General features: G+C 30.4%; 2 protein-coding genes across 7 annotated transcripts; one reads left to right on the forward strand and one right to left on the reverse strand.

Moving 5' to 3' along the window:
* LOC110641431 (heat stress transcription factor A-1b) lies at nucleotides 1-8,022 on the reverse strand. 4 transcript variants are annotated; one of them, XR_009147691.1, is made up of 3 exons: nucleotides 7,714-8,022; nucleotides 570-2,117; nucleotides 1-230 (listed from the first exon to the last, which is right to left on the reverse strand). XR_009147691.1 is itself a non-coding variant. In XM_058144311.1 (3 exons), the coding sequence occupies exons 1-2, from the start codon at nucleotides 7,921-7,923 to the stop codon at nucleotides 843-845; spliced, it is 1,485 nt and encodes a 494-aa protein (XP_058000294.1). In that variant the 5' UTR covers nucleotides 7,924-8,022; the 3' UTR covers nucleotides 1-230; nucleotides 805-842. The 4 variants fall into 4 exon arrangements, 3 of the variants coding, with proteins under 3 accessions (XP_058000294.1, XP_058000293.1, XP_058000292.1); XM_058144311.1 differs by having other exon boundaries at nucleotides 805-2,117; XM_058144310.1 differs by lacking the exon at nucleotides 1-230 and having other exon boundaries at nucleotides 383-706; nucleotides 805-2,117.
* Nucleotides 8,023-13,001: 4,979 nt separating this feature from the next.
* Nucleotides 13,002-17,791, forward strand: LOC110661373 (uncharacterized). Of its 3 annotated transcripts, XM_021819986.2 has the most exons (12): nucleotides 13,006-13,315; nucleotides 13,393-13,494; nucleotides 13,604-13,661; nucleotides 14,105-14,185; nucleotides 14,351-14,422; nucleotides 14,955-15,199; nucleotides 15,307-15,378; nucleotides 15,722-15,838; nucleotides 15,927-16,008; nucleotides 16,185-16,231; nucleotides 17,304-17,385; nucleotides 17,494-17,791. In XM_021819986.2, the coding sequence occupies exons 1-12, from the start codon at nucleotides 13,083-13,085 to the stop codon at nucleotides 17,575-17,577; spliced, it is 1,275 nt and encodes a 424-aa protein (XP_021675678.2). In that variant the 5' UTR covers nucleotides 13,006-13,082; the 3' UTR covers nucleotides 17,578-17,791. The 3 variants fall into 3 exon arrangements, 2 of the variants coding, with proteins under 2 accessions (XP_021675679.2, XP_021675678.2); XR_002496112.2 differs by lacking the exon at nucleotides 16,185-16,231 and having other exon boundaries at nucleotides 13,002-13,315; nucleotides 17,494-17,637; XM_021819987.2 differs by lacking the exons at nucleotides 17,304-17,385; nucleotides 17,494-17,791 and adding an exon at nucleotides 17,176-17,277 and having other exon boundaries at nucleotides 13,002-13,315.
* Nucleotides 17,792-18,166: the final 375 nt, after the last annotated feature.

The following is an 18,166-nucleotide window of genomic DNA, read 5'->3' on the forward strand; positions in this document are numbered from 1 at the left end:
TAAGACACAGCAAAGCTTGTTTGTTTCATATTAAAAGGAATCCATATCCATTTTTACCACAAAACACTACATATATTTAAAATGAAAAGGGTTTCACACATAACCTAGACAAAATTGTCATAGTACACATGATAAAGGTGAAAGTAAGTCTGCTAAAAAAAAAATTGCCTAGCCATCCCTCAACAAACAAAAGCAAGCTTTAATATGCTCGGTAGTGCAGAACAGCAACTCTGCAAGAATAAGAAAATTATGCAAGTTCTGAAAATGATAGTATATTTCTCTAATTAAAATGCTGATACAAAAATCAAGTTCATACTTTGGAAGCGTATTTCCAGCAGAATAGATCAGAAAAAGAAAATGACTTGAGAAAGGGATGAAAATATGTGAGAGAATGCAAGAATATAGAATGATAAAATTTTTTATCGAATACATGCCTTTTATATGTTCATCTAAAATACCACATAATTTTTATTGCTAGTTAATTTTTTTTCATAGGATGATGAAAATGCAATATTTAATGTGTACATAAATTCTTTGTATAGTATGTAGTAAATTTGCAATATATTTACATTTTATATGGCATAGGGCAAAATTCTTTTCTTCAATGATCAACCAACGCCCTCATTCGGACAACAAAGTCTGTTTAAGCACACCCTATGACAGCTACAATAGCTTTGCAGAAATAGACTGATACAAGGCTGAAAATCTGAAAGTAGGACAAAACTTAGTTATATCACCAGACTGTAACAATGAGCAACAGGAGACAGATTCAGCTTATCATTGTAATGGTGCTTTAAGATTTACCTTTGATAGCAAGAAACTTATATGCAATTGGTGAAAATTCACCCCATCCTGGCCTCTGATATAAGAAGCTCCATTTTTTCAGTAAGATGATTCATATGTTGAATATTGTCCAGGCCATTCTCCTGCCATGATTGCAATTCCTGTTCTCTGGTCATGTGGCTAGGCAATGAGCTTGAATTAATTTCCTCCGTGTCCACCGTGGGTGAGCTTGCTGTAAGAAACTGTTCCCAGAACACATCATTAATGCCAGGAAGCTTAGGTATCCCATCCATCAAAATATCTGTGTCCTGATTGGAAGAAAATGCATCAGTTTCTTCAGAAGTTGCTACATCCAAGACGGATAGCATTGGATTGATGTTCTCGCCATCCCCATTCGTTGGATTGACAAAATTTGTATTAGGAATTCCAGTAGAGCTTTCTGGCACAACTCCTTGTATCTCAGCAAAGTTAGGCAGAATTGCATCTTGCCCAGAATTATGCATTGTCATCTCAGAAATATGATCTGTTTTAACACAGTCAGTTACAGCACATGATGGAGATTGGACCTCAGAAATGGCATTACATGGATGACTGACAGAAAACCCTGACTCAACAGGCAAAAATGAAGGTCCGGAAGTTGGTTGAACATCTGAAATCATCAATTCTGAGATCCGACTTGAAGCATTGTTGCTGTCTAATGCATTGGAAGAAGAAAGATTACCAATCAGGAAAGGACCAGAATTGTTTATTGATGGTTCCAGCCTAGATGATGAATTAATCTTCAGGATCTGGTGCAGCATAGCTTTTGCTGCTTCATTCATTGAAGAGTGGAATTTCACAATCTGGCCATTGGAAGAATTACTGTCAGACTTAACTGCCAAATTTTCTTCCTCCTGCCCTGGAAGTCTCCTCTTTTTAGTGCCCCCAAGCCTGTTGCTTTCATTATTCTGCTGTACAAGCTGATTTAAGAAGCCTGGGCTTTGCATGGCCTTTGCAAGGAATGACATCATTTGTTGCTGTCGCTGCTCCATTGCCTGAACACGTTGCCCCACAGTTTGCAACTGGTTATCTGTAGCTTGCTGCTGCTGCCTCAATCTAACAAGTTCCTGCATAAGCACATTCTTGTCCCGTTTCAGTCTTTCAACCTCTTCCTCTAGTCCAAACATCCCAACTTCAACACATGCTGCAACCTTAGAGCTCTGAACCTGAGGCGGTTGATTACTCTGTCCATGAAGTGACTTTTTCCTAGATATACTCTTCAAGAGATGCTTTTGTCCTCTTAAGAACCCCTCATTTGCAAATTCATAGCGATCTGGGTCAACTTTCCTGAAACCCTGCTTCAAGAAGGAAGGAAACATCAAGGAATGATATAGCCACTAACAACAGGGTTGTTAGCCGTTGCCAAGAATATTTGACCCAAGAATGTAGAACACAACAAATGCACCAAGCAGGTTCAAAGTCTGAAGTCTGAACACATTAAAAATGTAGCATCTGATTTAAATTTCACATTATAAATATAGTTACAAGTCAAAAACTACTTCAACTTAAAGCATATAATAAAAAAGTAAAGGAAAACAAAAATCCTGTCAGTTAATGGGATATATGATCATCCTTGCCTGCCTGACAGCAAGGCATAAAACTCAAGTTTATAGGCGAAGTAACTTGCTTAAACAGTTAAAGAAAACAGACATCTAGCATATAAGAAACAATTGGAAACAATGCTTGGGATAAGTACATTCATAAGAAGGTGGAAATTGCAGCTGTTGAGAGAAGAGAGATTGAGATGGTTTGGACACATGCATCATAGACCAGCAAATGCTCCAATACAAAAGGTTGAGCACATTGATGTGCAAGGAAATATGTAAAAGAGAGGCAAACCTAAGATGACATATTGGGAAGTAGTGACAAAGGCCTTAGCAGCCTTAGATCTTTTTGATGCAGCAATTAAACCAGGTGGATTGGAGGAAATTGTTCCATATAGCGAACACCAACTAATTTGGGATTAGAGGTTTTATATTCATTTTTTTTTTTCTTTTGGGTCAATGAGCAGAGATACAAGTACAAACAGATCTCATAACAACTAGACTCTAGCCAGTTGATACAAATCCCGCCATCACCTATTTTCCTAACGGGAATACAATAACAAATTATGAATCACAATATCCCAAACTAAAAATCAATAAAATTACAAAGCACAAGCCAAGTCTGAAACTAATTTGGGATTAGAGGTTTTATATTCTTTTTTTTTTTTTTTGGGTCAATGAGCAGAGATACAAGTACAAACAGATCTCACAACAACTAGACTCTAGCCAGTGGATACAAATCCCGCCGTCACCTATTTTCCTAACGGGAATACAATAACAAATTATGAATCACAATATCCCAAACTAAAAATCAATACAATTACAAAGCACAAGCCAAGTCTGAAAAGATGGGTGCTCCCTGGCTCATAACAGGGCAGGCAGCACCAATGACTAATGTGTGCGAAGTCCAACTGATCAGCCATTAAAGGTAATCACCCACATGAGACATGCCCACCACACCTTTATGGTGGTGGGTTCAAAAGGTAAAAAAGAATTGCAAGGCAAAAGGTGATGTCAGAAGTGTGATAATACAAAAATAACGACAACACCCATAACCTTTTGCCTTAATGTTAGAATTTTCCATTAAGGGACTCACCCACATGAGACATGCCCACCAGACCATAGAACTTCAAGTTGAATTATAGGAATACTCTATCATTGCCTTGGCATAAAGTTTAGAACCCAATATCCAAAACTCCACTTCAAAAATCAATCCAAGGCAACATGGTTTCTATCTGCTTCCAGAATTGGTGAAATTACACAAACACAATTCATCAAGTGCATCTAAGAATGGTTCAACCTTCTCTCACAATTGGGTGGGACTTATCCATGAATTTAGCTAATTGGCCCCACCTTAATGCCAGAGCAAGGTTACTATTTTCTTTGAAGGAATATCATACTTTACAACATCATCACAAATATCAAGCAAGTCTCTAGTCACTGATTATTACATGATCACAATAGCAAGCAATCAACTACTTTTGTACAAGCTAGCACGAAGGGTTATTCGCATTCATCAATCATGATAACTGAAATAAGAAATAAATAAATAAAAATTCAAAATTCAGCACTAAATTCCAGCTGAATGATACAGTGCAAGAAAATTAACTGATTTCATTTGAATGAATTCATAACAAATAGCTCAAAATAGTAAAGTTATATAGGTACAAATAAAAATTCAAACATTCAATTTCAAGTGATTCACAGGGAACTTACAACTGAAAATTAGACTTGCTAACTATCAGTTTACTCTCTTAACTCATAATACCAATGCACTAATCAAAATACTGCCAAGTTAACCCAACACTGGTCAAGTATACTTGATCAAGGTGTAAAATAACCTGCAAATTTTGAGCACATTGGTCAATACATGCAATGTTTTATGCATATCTTGAGACAACAAAGTACAACTTCACCAGTACAGCAGCTGGCTTTGAATCATTTCATCTGAAACAAAATAAAATAAAATGAACTTCTCCATACAAAAAGAACAAGTCATGCTCATAGATGCAAAGCAAGACAAATCAACAAATGAGTGCTTATTAGTGTTGTCAGAGCAAGCATGGATGAGATGGACAGTATGTGTAGGGAGCAAAAAAAAAAAGAAGAAACCAAAAATCTTGTGGCCTTGAATAGTTAAAAATAGTAAGGCCAAATAAAAGGTGGACTTAAGAACCAAATCAACTAACCTAAATGTTGAGTCACTGAAATTCAGGCTTACATGGTGAATAAATCCACAATAAAAGGTTCACAGGGTATTTAAAATGGTTCACTTATTTTATAGTTCCCAAACTAAGACAGTGATACCCTTTTTTTCCTCTTTTTTGGGAAGACAAGGATATTTCAACCTATCAAGGATAACAAAGAAATCAAGAAGTAGAAGAAATAATGACAACACCCTTAACCATACAGATACCCTAACCTACAAACAAAAGAGACATTGTAATCACAATATATGGAACCAAGCAACCAAGGTTAACACAATGCACATTTGTGGCCTTCAATGAAAACAGTCAGAAGGTTCACATATGGTCCAAGCTTTAGAAATGTTAAGGACATTGCTTCTCATGAGCTTGTGCTCTCCTAAAAAAAGAAATGACTTGCACTGTGTTAGTTTTGTCTCGTTTTACTCCCTGGATTCAAGGAACCTCAATTTTTTTTTCAGTAAATATCATACACAAACTACAAATTAACCATACATTCAAAGAAATTAGTAGTAGATACAATAGTTTATTAGAGGTAGAAAGTGCCCTAACTCTTCCTCTCATCTTCACACGCATATATTATTTATTAATAAGAAAATTGAATATCATAGGTATTTACTAAAAGATAAACACTAAACTAAAAGGAAACAAAAGGCGATATAAGAGTTGTACAATCAAGACAAATGATATGCAAAAATATTAAATTTCGAAACACAATCCAACAATAAATCCATGCTTACCTATAATCATGCATTGCCAAAAAAACCCTTAGTAATTTTTTCATGTTCAACAATGCAATATTATCCCAAATCAATCCTGGAAGCAACCTCCAAGAACTAAGGTGACAGAGTCCTCAAGCAAATCTGAATAACCAAGCTAACTTTCCCGTGTTTTTAAAATAAATCTAAACAACAAATATACTTCCAAAATAGATCTCATATTGCATCTTTATCATATTCTGGTAAAGCTATCTTTATCAATGTGGCAACAGTCTCCAAAAACTAAACACCTTCTTGGTAAAGCAGATAACACTGATTCGTATCAAAATGATTTGTACTTTTGCAAAGACATAACATGCTGCTGCTGCTGCTTCTTCTTCTTCTTCTTCTTCTTCTTCTTCTTCTTCTTCTTCTTCTTTTGCATTGGGCTCATTCAAAAATCAACAACTAAGCTATTTTTCTCATATTTTAATAAACAGAACTAAAGAGAGCACATAAATATATATCTTACTAACAGAAGTGCAAATGTGCCTCTTCTAATCACATATATCAAATGCTAGATGAACACACATGATTGAACTTGAAATAGAATGCCAAAGTATCTGCTTGAACTCTGAAGTTTCGTATAGACCATCAGACTCCATAAATAAAAATTCATTAGCTACTTCTGAGTTTTATAGACTACTTTCAGAAAAACACAAGTCAACTCAAAAGCAATTTCACATCCTCTGACCCAACTAAAGATAATTATGGAGCTTAGTACAAGCGAAACCTGCCTATCATCCTCTCTTTTAATTCGAAGAATAAAATTATTCCAAAAAAATACATTGAATCAACAAACATGCTCACAATTAATTGGTATTCCCAAAAAGGAATAAAAAAAGGTTAAGTGGCCAAAAAAAAAGGAGTAAAGTGCAATAAATTAAAGGTCAGCCACATCATTTTACATCTACTTAAGCATTACCCAATCAGGCTGAAAGTCCTTTGTTAGCAAGAAACTATTTTAAGCAACAGCTCTCAAAAAGGTCTAATATTAAACCTTCAGTAAATATATAGCAAAAACAAAACAATAATCCTTCCCTTCGCCAGTGACTCCCTGCTAGAATTCATGAATTCAAATAAAATGAACTCAAACACATTAACAAATAAACAGAAATATTACAACTCAACAGGTATACTCCTTGCATATAAGAAAGAGCAAAATTATCATCATGGATTATTAATTAACAGTGCACTGATAACACAGAAAGATCTAACCAAATTAAGTAATCCTACACTTCCTTCTACCATTGCAAGACAAATGAACTCAACTATGCCAAAGATGAACCATAACATTATGAACCACTATTATTGCTATAATCAGACTTTATAGTTTATACCAAATGCAGGTGCTGAATTCATAACAATCCTCCCCTAAGTACAAGCACATCTTCAAATTATTTATCCCAAGTCTTGACTAAATTATTGGCATTCAATCTAATCTTCAAGTCAACTAACTCTTTCTTCAACAAGTTACTCTCAAATTAACTGAATTAGTAAATTAGTTAAAACTGGTAACATTAATATAAGATTTCACATTGAGAACTTTCAGTGTAAGACTTTTGCCTTTGTATTTCACTACAAGTTCAAGGGAAGAGCTTTCCATCACTACAAGCACTCACAAATATTTATAACCATTTCCAAACAAACTTAGTAAATTAGAAATCCAATTCTACAAACTGTCCTTCACAATCCAGTCTATCATTATGTTACAATTCTAATTATACAATAAAGAGCAACATATAAGTATAACAAAACACAACCATCTATAAAAAGGAAACCCCAAGAACATCAACTGCCTACAATATCTGCACAACAAATACACAATGAATTACAATGGGTGGGACAGAGAATTAAAGTGGCCTCAAGGAGAGGGATCCTTTAAAAATTAAAAGTATTACTAACTTTTATAATTTTATAAATTGTTAGAAGTTATACCTTTATATATTAGCATTAGTCGTTACATAATACACACACTTATATTAATTTTGAAATCTATGAATTATTATATGAGGGAAAATTAACATTCAATTATAAATGATCAAATTATGTATATAAACAAGGTCTGCCCTACTTATATGAGTCAAGATTATATAATATACAATAGTATTTTTTAAAATCCAGGGCAAAAACTAAGGGAGGCAGAACCTTTGAGAGGTGAAATTGCCATCTCTACACATACAAACACAAGGGCCAAGATATCAACACGCACAAGCTAACAGAAACAACAAATTAAACATAACCAATTGGTAACATTAATTAAACATTCAAAAAAAAAAAAAAACCCGACATGCAATATATAAGCGCGCATAACCAATAAGAATCTAACCCATTAATCAGGAACAATAATAATGATAATAACAACAGAAAGGAAGGAAAACCCACATAAGTATTCAACTGTCTGACAAAGCTAGAGAAATTGCTGTGCTTGAAATACTTCGGCAAAAGGTCCCTCTGAAACTCCGGTACATTCCACACCACAAAACTATTATCACTGCTACTCCACGACACCACCGAATTGGTGGAGGGGTCGTCCACCATATCGTAAGTCTTGCTCAGAAATGGCGGCACCGAATTCGCGGTCAGAGATTCCATGGTGAAATTTGATCAAACTATGACAGGGATCGAAATTTTGTGGCCTGGGTTCGAAAATAGAAACAGTAAAGGGGTTTAGAAAGGATTTTATAGTTGTAGTATCAAGCGAGAATACTCATAAATTATAAAACATATTTAATGAAAAAATAAATAAATTATTTTTTATAAATTATAGAGAATGAGAAGTAATTTCTTTAAATTTTATAGGTAAATAATTACTCCCTTCACCACAAGATAGAGCTGTTTCTATTTTTACATAAATTAAAAAATATATTTAATATAATTAAAATAATAAATTTTATTTTTTTAATATATCTTCTGTTCATATTATTTCATTATGAATAAATAAAATTTTTTTACGGCTCTTTAATTTTATTAATTATTTTATTTCAGTGATTATATTTTAATTTATTTTAATTAAATTACTTACTTTTTTTTTAATTAACAATCACTCAAATTATAATTTATTAAAATTTATGATAAAGCTGTTATATACAGTGGTGGCCACGGTCCGGTTTTGAACTGGAACTGAACTGAAATTGGTTCCGTCAAAATCGAACCAAAATCGATTAAAACTGGAACCGACTTTGAACCGGAACGAAATCGTCCTTCTGCAGTTTGGTTCAGGTTCATATTTTTTAAGAATCATGAACTGGCGGTTCCGAATCGGATTGAACCGACGATTTCGAACCGGATTAAACCGGCGATTTAAATATAAAAAAATTCAATAAATATGTTACGTCACTCTTAATTCATTTATATATATCATTAATTCTCTACACAATTATTCTCTACATTTTCTTCAATTCTTAATATTTTTTCAATTTTTCTCAAATTCTCTAAATAATTATTTTCTATACTCATTTTAATTTTCAATACTCTCTCAATTTTCCTACTTTATTATTTTATATACTTACTGAAATTTTTAATACTATCTCAATTACTTTATTATTACTTTAAATCTCAATAAAATTTTCAATACCCTCTATTTTAATTTTTTTCTCTTTTATAATTTTTAATTATTAATTATTATATAATTTTTAAAAAAGGGCAAGTAATAGAACTATAAATTTTTATTCCTCTAAATTCTAAAGGGATATATAGGCAAAATTAAGTTCATACACTTTTTGCTAATTTCTTTAAAAAAAATTAATTTCATCTCTAGTTTTTTAATCAGGGTCAAATATTTATTTATTAAATTTTTCTTAAAGATAAATTATTTTATTTCTTTTTTTTTCTTATTTTATTTTGATTGAAAGATTTCTAAGAAAAATTAAAATATTTTTACAAAAATAACTTAAATTTTGAATCAATAAAATTTTTCTCTAATTTTTTTTGTCTGAACAGCCCTTAAACCATCCCTAAACCGCTTTCAAACCGTCCTCTAAACTGTTTGGAACCATTCTTTTTCGAACCATTTTTTAAATCGTTTTAAACCAAGGCTCAAACCGGAACCGACAGTTCAGGAATCATCTTCCAAACCGTCCCCTGACGGTTTGGTTCAGGTTCATAATTTAATTGAACCTAAACCGACGGTTCAGGAATCGTAACTGGCGATTCCTGAACCGTGACCACCCCTAATTATATAGTGTGTTTAACGTGATTTTAAATTTTTAAAAATTTATCTCCTTCCTATATTCTATTTAAAAACTTTTTTTAAAAAAATTATCTCTATGCTATTTATTACATTTATCAATCCCCATTTTTAGACAAAAAAAACTAAAAGAAGAAACAAAGTCACATAAAACACATCACATAATAGTTTTATCAAAAATTTTATCACATTCCAATTTGAGTGGTTGCTAGTAAAAAAAATAAAAAATAAGTACTTTTATTGAAATAAATTAAAACATAATAATTAAAATGAAATAATTAATAAAATTAAGTGACTATAGGTAAATTTTATCTATAATAAATTAAATAACTTTTGATACTAAATTATTCTTGAAACTAGTGAATTTTAGTTTTTTAATACATATTAAATAGGAGTATATTTGTTAGCTAAAAAATAACTTAGCACTTTAAAGAGAGAAGTGACCCATAATTTAAGATAAATAAAAAATAAAAATAAACATATTTTTATGAGATGGGTGAAGTATTTATTTATATTTAAATAATTATATATTCTTAGTTATTATAGCTCATTGTAAAGTAATAATTATTTAAATGTTATTTTAAATTTTATAACATATAATTATTTAAATAAAAATATTATTTTTCAATATAAAATTTCAATCTAAGAAATATTTTGTTGATAAAATAAAATTTTAGATAGATAATTATTTTAAATTGAAAAAAAAGTAAGAGAATTAAGGTTAAATTTGGATCAATAAACTATATATTCTCAAATTTTATAAACTAAATTATTTTTCATAAAAAAATATAATGATTAATTTGTAATTTTCATATATTTCAAAAATTAATTTATAGTCTATCCTAAATAATTTGAGAAAGAGATCGGGAGAAACATAAAGAGATGGTTAGCATTTTAGTTTTACTAGACTCGAAAGGAATTAAAAAATAGAGGTGAGCATGATCGGTTGGTTTGATTTCGATTGAATTTATAGTTGATCAAATTAAATTGAAATAAAATAATTAAATCAAATCATATTAATTGATTCAGTTTAATTAAGTTTGATTTATCGACATGGATATGATCTTTTTTACTTATTTTAGACTAATTTCATACATATTATTTGTTCTCAAGTTCAACCTAATCAAATTAAAAAAAATTTAAATTAAATTAAATTAAATTAAATTGGCTCAATTTGATATAATTCGATTTATCAATATAGATACGATCTTAAGCATTTTATTTTTATTTATTTTAGACTAATTTTATATATAATATAAGTTATTTTTAACTTTAATTTAAACTTAATAATAATTAATTAATAAATAAATTATTTAATTTAATTTTATCATTTTTTATCACAAAATCTAACCGAATAGTCCATCAATTTATAAAAACCCAGAACAATTTTTTAAAATAAATAAATTCGAATCAAAATTTTTATTTAAATCAAATTTTAAAATAATTTTTTTACCAAATAAATTAAAAAAAAAAAAGGAGCCAGGAGCCATATGCCATGAAAGTACTTTATAATACTTCATTTAAATTTTACTACTAAAAATTATTTGTAATATTATGATTTGTGAGGTTAAGATTTTCTTATAAATTTAAGTAATGAATATTTTTATTAATAAAATTTATCAAAAATTTTAATAATTAATTATTAGGTCTAAAATATTATCATGTATAAGGATTTTTAGATAAATTTAATTACCACAGTATACTCACTTTTATGAATATTATAGATTATAATTAGATTTTAATATTATATTATATCTCAATAAAAAAATATATTGAAAAATAAAATAATTTTTTATATCAATGATATCTCTTTTTCTTACTAAATAAATTTAATAGTTGGTTGAATTCCCTTTAAACATATTTAATAAATTTATCTCACCAAATTAAACTATAAAACTACAAACAATGCTTTTGTAAATTAAAAGAAAGAGTATTTTACAATTTATTTTTTAAATTATGATAAAAATTATAATTTAATCTCGTTATTTTAGTAAAAAATAAAAAACTCTATAATACATGTTTATATTAATAAAATAATTATTCTGTTAAAGTTTACCGTTAATCAATAATAAATTAAAGTAGTTAAATTCGAATCGTTAAATTATTATAAATATTAAAATTATAAAATTAAATTATTAAAAAAAATAAAAAGTGAAATATGATAGATTAAATTGTTATAACTTTCAACCTATTAACGATAAATTTTAATAAAAGCAACTTTTTTTCTCAAGAATTAATTTTTTTTATTACAAATAGATGAACTAACATAAAATACATTTATTTAGAAACAATGGATTTATAAAAAAAATAAAAATAAAACTTTCATAATTTTCAGTTTGATCATACACTTTCATTTCTTCAATAATTTTTCTCAATTTATGTTGTTAATAAAGAGTGAAAATACCTTAAAACTATTAGGATAAATTATGATTTCATATCTAAATTAAATTAGACAAACATGGGTGGATGATTAAATTGAAAACTTAATTAAATATTTTTAAATACTTTAATATATTTTTAAAATATAAAAACTCAAGTTAATTATGATATAATAAAATACAAAAAATAATTTATCAAAAATATAAAATAAAAATCTTGAAACTTTAGTTTTTACGTATAGTTTATCATTCGATGTATAGTTATCTACATGACATAATCGATTCATATTATAATTTATTAAAAGAGTTTTAATGTTGTTAATTAAGTTAGAGAGATTAGTTCATTTGATATTATTGTTAAAATTATTGTAAAAAAATATTTTATTAAATATAATAATTAAAAATATTTAAAATTAAATTTAATATGTTTAAATTATAAAAAAATTAAAATAATATTTTTAAAAAATAATTTTTAATAATATTTTTGGAAATAATTTTTTGGTACATATATAAAAAAATATTTTTTAATTCATAAAATTCAATGTCATACTACCCTAAAATCTCTCCCACTCTGTTTTAATTCCGCTCCTAAACAAAGAGAGTTGATGAAAGGTAAAATGTTTAATTCATCCTTTTACTAATTTGAGAAGTTTAATTTAATTTATTTTTATTTTTTATTTAAATTAATTTAAATTTTTAATTTAATTTTAATTTAATTTTAAAATTAAAATTTATAAATTAAATTTTTTATTTTTTAATTTAAATAAAAAACAAAAAATTTAATTTTTTAATTTTAAGATTAAATTTATTAATTTAAATTTAAAAATTTAAATTCTTAATTTTTTTAATTTTTGAATTAAATTAGATTTAAATTAAAAATTTTAAATTAAATTAAATAAAAATTAAAAATATATCCAATTAAATTTTTATATAATGTGTAATTGTGCTTTAATTCATTAATAAATTAGATAATAATTTTTATTATATAAAACTGGAAAATATCTTTTTAACTTTTTCAAATTTTTTTTTTTAATAAAAATAGATCCCACGCTCATCGCGATGACGTGGAGTATTATCTGTGGACGTGATACCGCGACACAATCACACGCCTTATCGGTTACTCTCTTTGGCGCCATTTCTACTGTCAGAGAACGAAAAAGCGCCTGCACAGAGACGGAGCATTAACCATGCTTCTCGCTTCGCCCGATTGCTTCTCTTCTTCTGCCGCGTCTTCTATGCTTTCATCTTCACTCTCTAACAATCGTAAATTCTACTCCCTCTTATCTAAGAACCCAATTTCAATTAACTTACGTATTCGAACTCGATCCACACGATTCTGTACAGCGAGCTTGATTACTAGCCCCGACTCGTTCGAGGTTGGGAAACTCATCGGCAGCTATGGGTTCATGAACGTTACGAGGTATTATTTTGCTTAATGTTCATTTTTTGCCCTCAATTTCTAAAGGGTTCTTTGCTATTTGCTTTTCGGTTTCGCAGCTATTCAGGGTACCAATCGGGGATGGATATGGAATTTTCATCTCTGGGGAATATGGGGCAACTGAAAGTTCAAGATGTGGGTGAAGGTGGTGTAAAGATCAGGTGCATTTTTTGAATATTTCTGGGTTTATTTATCAAGCTAATCAGGGAATAGTTATAGTTCTAGTTCTTGTTACTGATAGTGATAGTATTCATGGCAGTTATTTTGCAGGCTTTATGAAGGGAGAATAGCTCAGGGCTCGCTTAAAGGGACTCCAGTTGTTTTTAAGGTAAGTAGATTTTTATCTTATCTGATTTATTTCCATGACTTTTCTTGTTGTGCTTTGTTGCTGGTAAAATTGGATGCCTCTATTATTGACCTGCATGCAATTTCTTTGATGCTATTGTAGCATATGGAGGCATATACTTTCACGGAAATCTGGCACTATTTGGTTCAAATGATAGTTGTTTCTTGCTTAGTTTCAATTGCTGCACCTCACATGTCTGTATACTGGTTAATGGAACTACAAAAAATATGGATCTCCTATCTCACATGTAGGCTGTTAAGTTAGGGTTTATTTTATTTTATTTTATTTTAAGTATGTGCTGCTGCACGTTCCTTTACATATGTTTCAGTCACATTAATACTTTAGATTAACGTTCCTTTACATATGTTTCAGTCACATTAATACTTTAGATTCACTATATTCTATTGGGATTGTTTGCTGTGAAGGTTTATCCTGGGCAGCGAGCTGCTGGTGTTGAAGCTGATATGATGGCAGCAAATGAGCTTAATACTCATGCTGTACTTCAGGTAGGATGAAGGTTGTGAACCTTACTGATGTACAACTCTCTAAATAATTGCATTTTTTCCTTTAACTATGGGCAACTTTATGAAATCATTTTATTGTATAATTTGTTTGTATTTATGGGTTAAGGTATAGTATTGATTGATCTTTTCCATGTATGTCTTATGCAGAGTAGTTCAAAAGGTATCTGTCAGAATCTCCTGATACTTGTAGGAGGATTTGAGACCAAAACTGGGGAACAGGTCTGTTAAGTAAGACCAAATATCAACTTTTAATCATAAAGTGATTAGATATTTCCTTGGTGCAATCAAATTGATGAAATTTATGTTGAAAAATTTTACTTACCCAAGTCACACACATACAAAGATTAGAATAGAAAGCCAGAAAGAGAGAGAAAAACGAGACACAAGAAATTTGTGGTTTGGCAGTGAGTCTATGTCCATTGAGACACACCTGCAATTTTCCACTACAAAGGATAAGGTTTCAAATGCATATTTGTCGATTTAAGTTTTCCTTTTACTAGTAGAAATGTGAAAAAATCATAGTTACAAGAATAAACTCCCCTGATTAGAACTGCCTTTGGCTAATAATACTGTAGCATACTGTGAGAGCAGAAACCCTGGGCACTCCTCACCTGTCTACTCAAAAGTTGGATAATCTTAGGTATTCTGTGAGGAGGCCCCTCCTTGTGAAACCCCCTTTTTGTCAAGCTTTTGCTTTGCTGCATTTTCTCAAAATATGATTCATAATCTCAGTAATTTGATGCATTTGCAGTGGCTTGCTTTTCGTAATGCTGGGAAATATAGTGCAGCAGACTATGCAAAAATTATGAGTGAAAGAATATCAAAAAGCCATTCCATGGGAGAGAACTCTTGGAATCCTTTTGAACGAGAGCAAACAATAAAGCTAAGAAGAAACTTTGTTATCAAGCTTCTTAGGGGTGCTATTAGTGGCCTAGTGTACATGCATGACCATGACAGATTGCACCAGAGTCTTGGACCATCTTCTATTGTTCTTAAGTATGTTAGAAAGTTTTCATTTTACCATTTTTTTTCCAAATGAGTTCTAGAGTTTATGTGTTCTTTTTCTTGGGATTTTATGCCAAGTATTGCTTGACTGATTGCAGTACTATAATAGAGAAAGATGCTGCTTACTTAGTTCCACGACTTCGGGATCTAGCCTTTTCCGTTGATATTCGGTACTGCAGTGTTCCTTCTCTTCTTGATATGATCTGACTTTCGTGAATTTTTTTTTTCTACTTAAAAAGTTTAAGCTCTAGATATTTCTGCTGTTTGGTATGGATAACACAACGACTGTAGTATCCAGTAGAAATTTTTATGATCAGTTATGCTATCAAATGTCGTGGATTTCCAACCTTTATCAGGTGCACAGGTTTCAAATTTGGCACCACTGCTAAGTGCTTGAATTTTCCAAAATGATAGAAGCCTTTCTAGATCTTTGTAATACTGCTGCCTAATAATTTCTCAAGCCAAAACACATTATTTTCTAGATCTTTATATCCAATGGACATGGTTTCCCAGGATTTCATGTCTAGAAGAGGGCCTTGGAACACTATCAGAAGGACTTTGGAGAAGGGCAATTACTGCTGGCTGCTTCACACCTATGGAGAAAAGAGCCTTTGGAATTGCAGATGACATGTAATTTGTTCTAATGGAAAATCACTTTATAAGTTGGGTTTCTTAATGTCTAATTCTTTTGACTATATTCTTTATTGGCCCTGTATAGATATGAAGCAGGTCTCCTTTTTGCGTACTTGGCTTTTGTTCCGTTTTGCGAAGCTGGCATAATGGATAGTCTTTCTTTGCAAGTAAGCTAGCTACAATGTTACCACACTACTTTCATTCCTGCATTATGTCTCAACATGCCTTTGTCTTCATATATATGCAAGCCCCAGGATCTACATGCATGTGCGTACATATGGCTGTAGATGCATATATAAGCTGATTTTTTATTGACCCAAATCATTTCTGCATGAACTTGCAGAGGCTTTTGGAAAATACTTTCCAACTTGATCTTGAAGCTGTAAGAGAGTAAGATGATTTTAATACTTTATGACTCGAGTAACTTTCTTGTTTGTTGCATGCATATGATAAATTTAATATTGCTGGAGTCTAGATGCCTCAAACAAACTACTTTAATTAACGAAACTTCTCTGGCTTATTTGATTTGGGCATTATGCTTTAATTTACAAATATTGAAAGTTTAAGGCTCCTTGGAGTCCATGATATCATGACCCACCTATTGGTTTCGTACAGAGAATGCTCATTTAAAGAAGCTACATGCCACTTGGATATTTATGGACTCTAAAGCAAGTAAAAGCTCATTTTACCAGATTCTCCTCAAGCTTGGGATACATCTTTATGAGCCTAGGGGTGGTTTTTAGAATAAAGTTGTTTGTCTACCTAGATGGAGCTGCAAATAATTGATTGTATAGCTTCATGGAACATCTGAATTTCTAACAAGAGCACAACACAAATTAAAGTAATGTTCTAGCTTATGCTAAAAATTCAAGTGATAAGAGTAAATTTCTTGGCTATTACCATGCTCACTATGATGCAATAGATGAGGTGCCAGTCCCCACTTTTGACACATTTATTTTTCTGTTGTATCACTTGAGCTGTTAATTGAGTCTCATTAGATTACCTATTAAAAAGTTTTTTAGTCATATAATGTATATGGACACCATGAGTCAAAGGGCTTCTTTAATTCTGGAGAAGTGAACAGGGTTTTCAAAAAAGAAAAGAAAAAATAGATAATATTAATCATTGTTAAATGTAGGCCACTAATTTCTTTAATTTGACATTCAACTGGAAACCAATTTCTAGGCTATATATATATATGCACATGCATACACATATTAGATTATGCGTTTTTCTGGTTGTATGAATATTGTATTCATACATTTTCTATACTAAAGCTTTAGGCAACATGCAAAGGTTCATTATTTATGCTTATAAATGTGATAATTTTGCAGATGAAAACATAAGACTATTTGTAGGAATTCTCTTAGGCTTGACAGTGATTTTGACATCCTGTGGTCTTGGTATTGTCATACCCTTATTTTCTTATGTTTTCCCCCTTCATTTTTATTGCATGATGCAGATATTGTTTAGCAGATGATCGGTTGGAAGAAGCTGTCAAATTTCTGGATCTTGGTGACAGGGCCGGTTGGCAATTACTTCAGGTTGAATTTTAATTTGAAGTTCATGATTGATTAGTATTCATATGCTGGTATTGTAGTATTGTGAGGATTTTCTTTAATTTATGTCTTTCTTTTTGTGTGTGTGTATAGGCAATGCTAAATTCTGACTTCCGAAAACGACCAATTGCAGAAGCTGTGCTAAACCATCGGTTCATGACTGGCGCTGTACTTTGAGTAGCAAAAGCTACAGTGAGTTTCCAATGTAACGTGCGTAATAAAAATTTAAAAGCAGAATATGCCTCATTAAATGAATAAATAGTAAACCACAGCCACAACCACTTTTTTGCCCAACAAGTCTTTGTAATTTCCCAAGTACGTGATCTTCTCTTCTACACTGCACTCTATGCTATTAAATATTTACATCAAAATTTATAATTTATTATTTTAATTATGTGAATATATTTTAAGAGTTATTAAACTCACTTTTATATAAAATCAAACTTATATTAGATTTATATTATAACAAATTAAATTATTTATATCACATTTTGAAAATAATTTTTGTAACAAATATATAATTCAGCTATTTTATTTGCATGAGAGATTTGCATAAGAATTGTATCACTGTTTGAAAAGTAGAATTTTATAAGAATTTAATTTAAAAGGTTTTTTTTTAAACCCAAATTAAATTTCACGCCCTTAGTCACCTCTATGGCTTGTCTTCACAAGAGAAGCTGAACTAGAGAAAATCTAGCTATACATTGCTAGCAACCCGAGGAGTCCCTAAAGATGCCCATCAAAGCTCAACACCTCCCAAGCGCAA

The sequence above is a fragment of the Hevea brasiliensis genome, chromosome 3 (assembly GCF_030052815.1).
Source record: "Hevea brasiliensis isolate MT/VB/25A 57/8 chromosome 3, ASM3005281v1, whole genome shotgun sequence".
Lineage (NCBI taxonomy): Eukaryota > Viridiplantae > Streptophyta > Magnoliopsida > Malpighiales > Euphorbiaceae > Hevea > Hevea brasiliensis.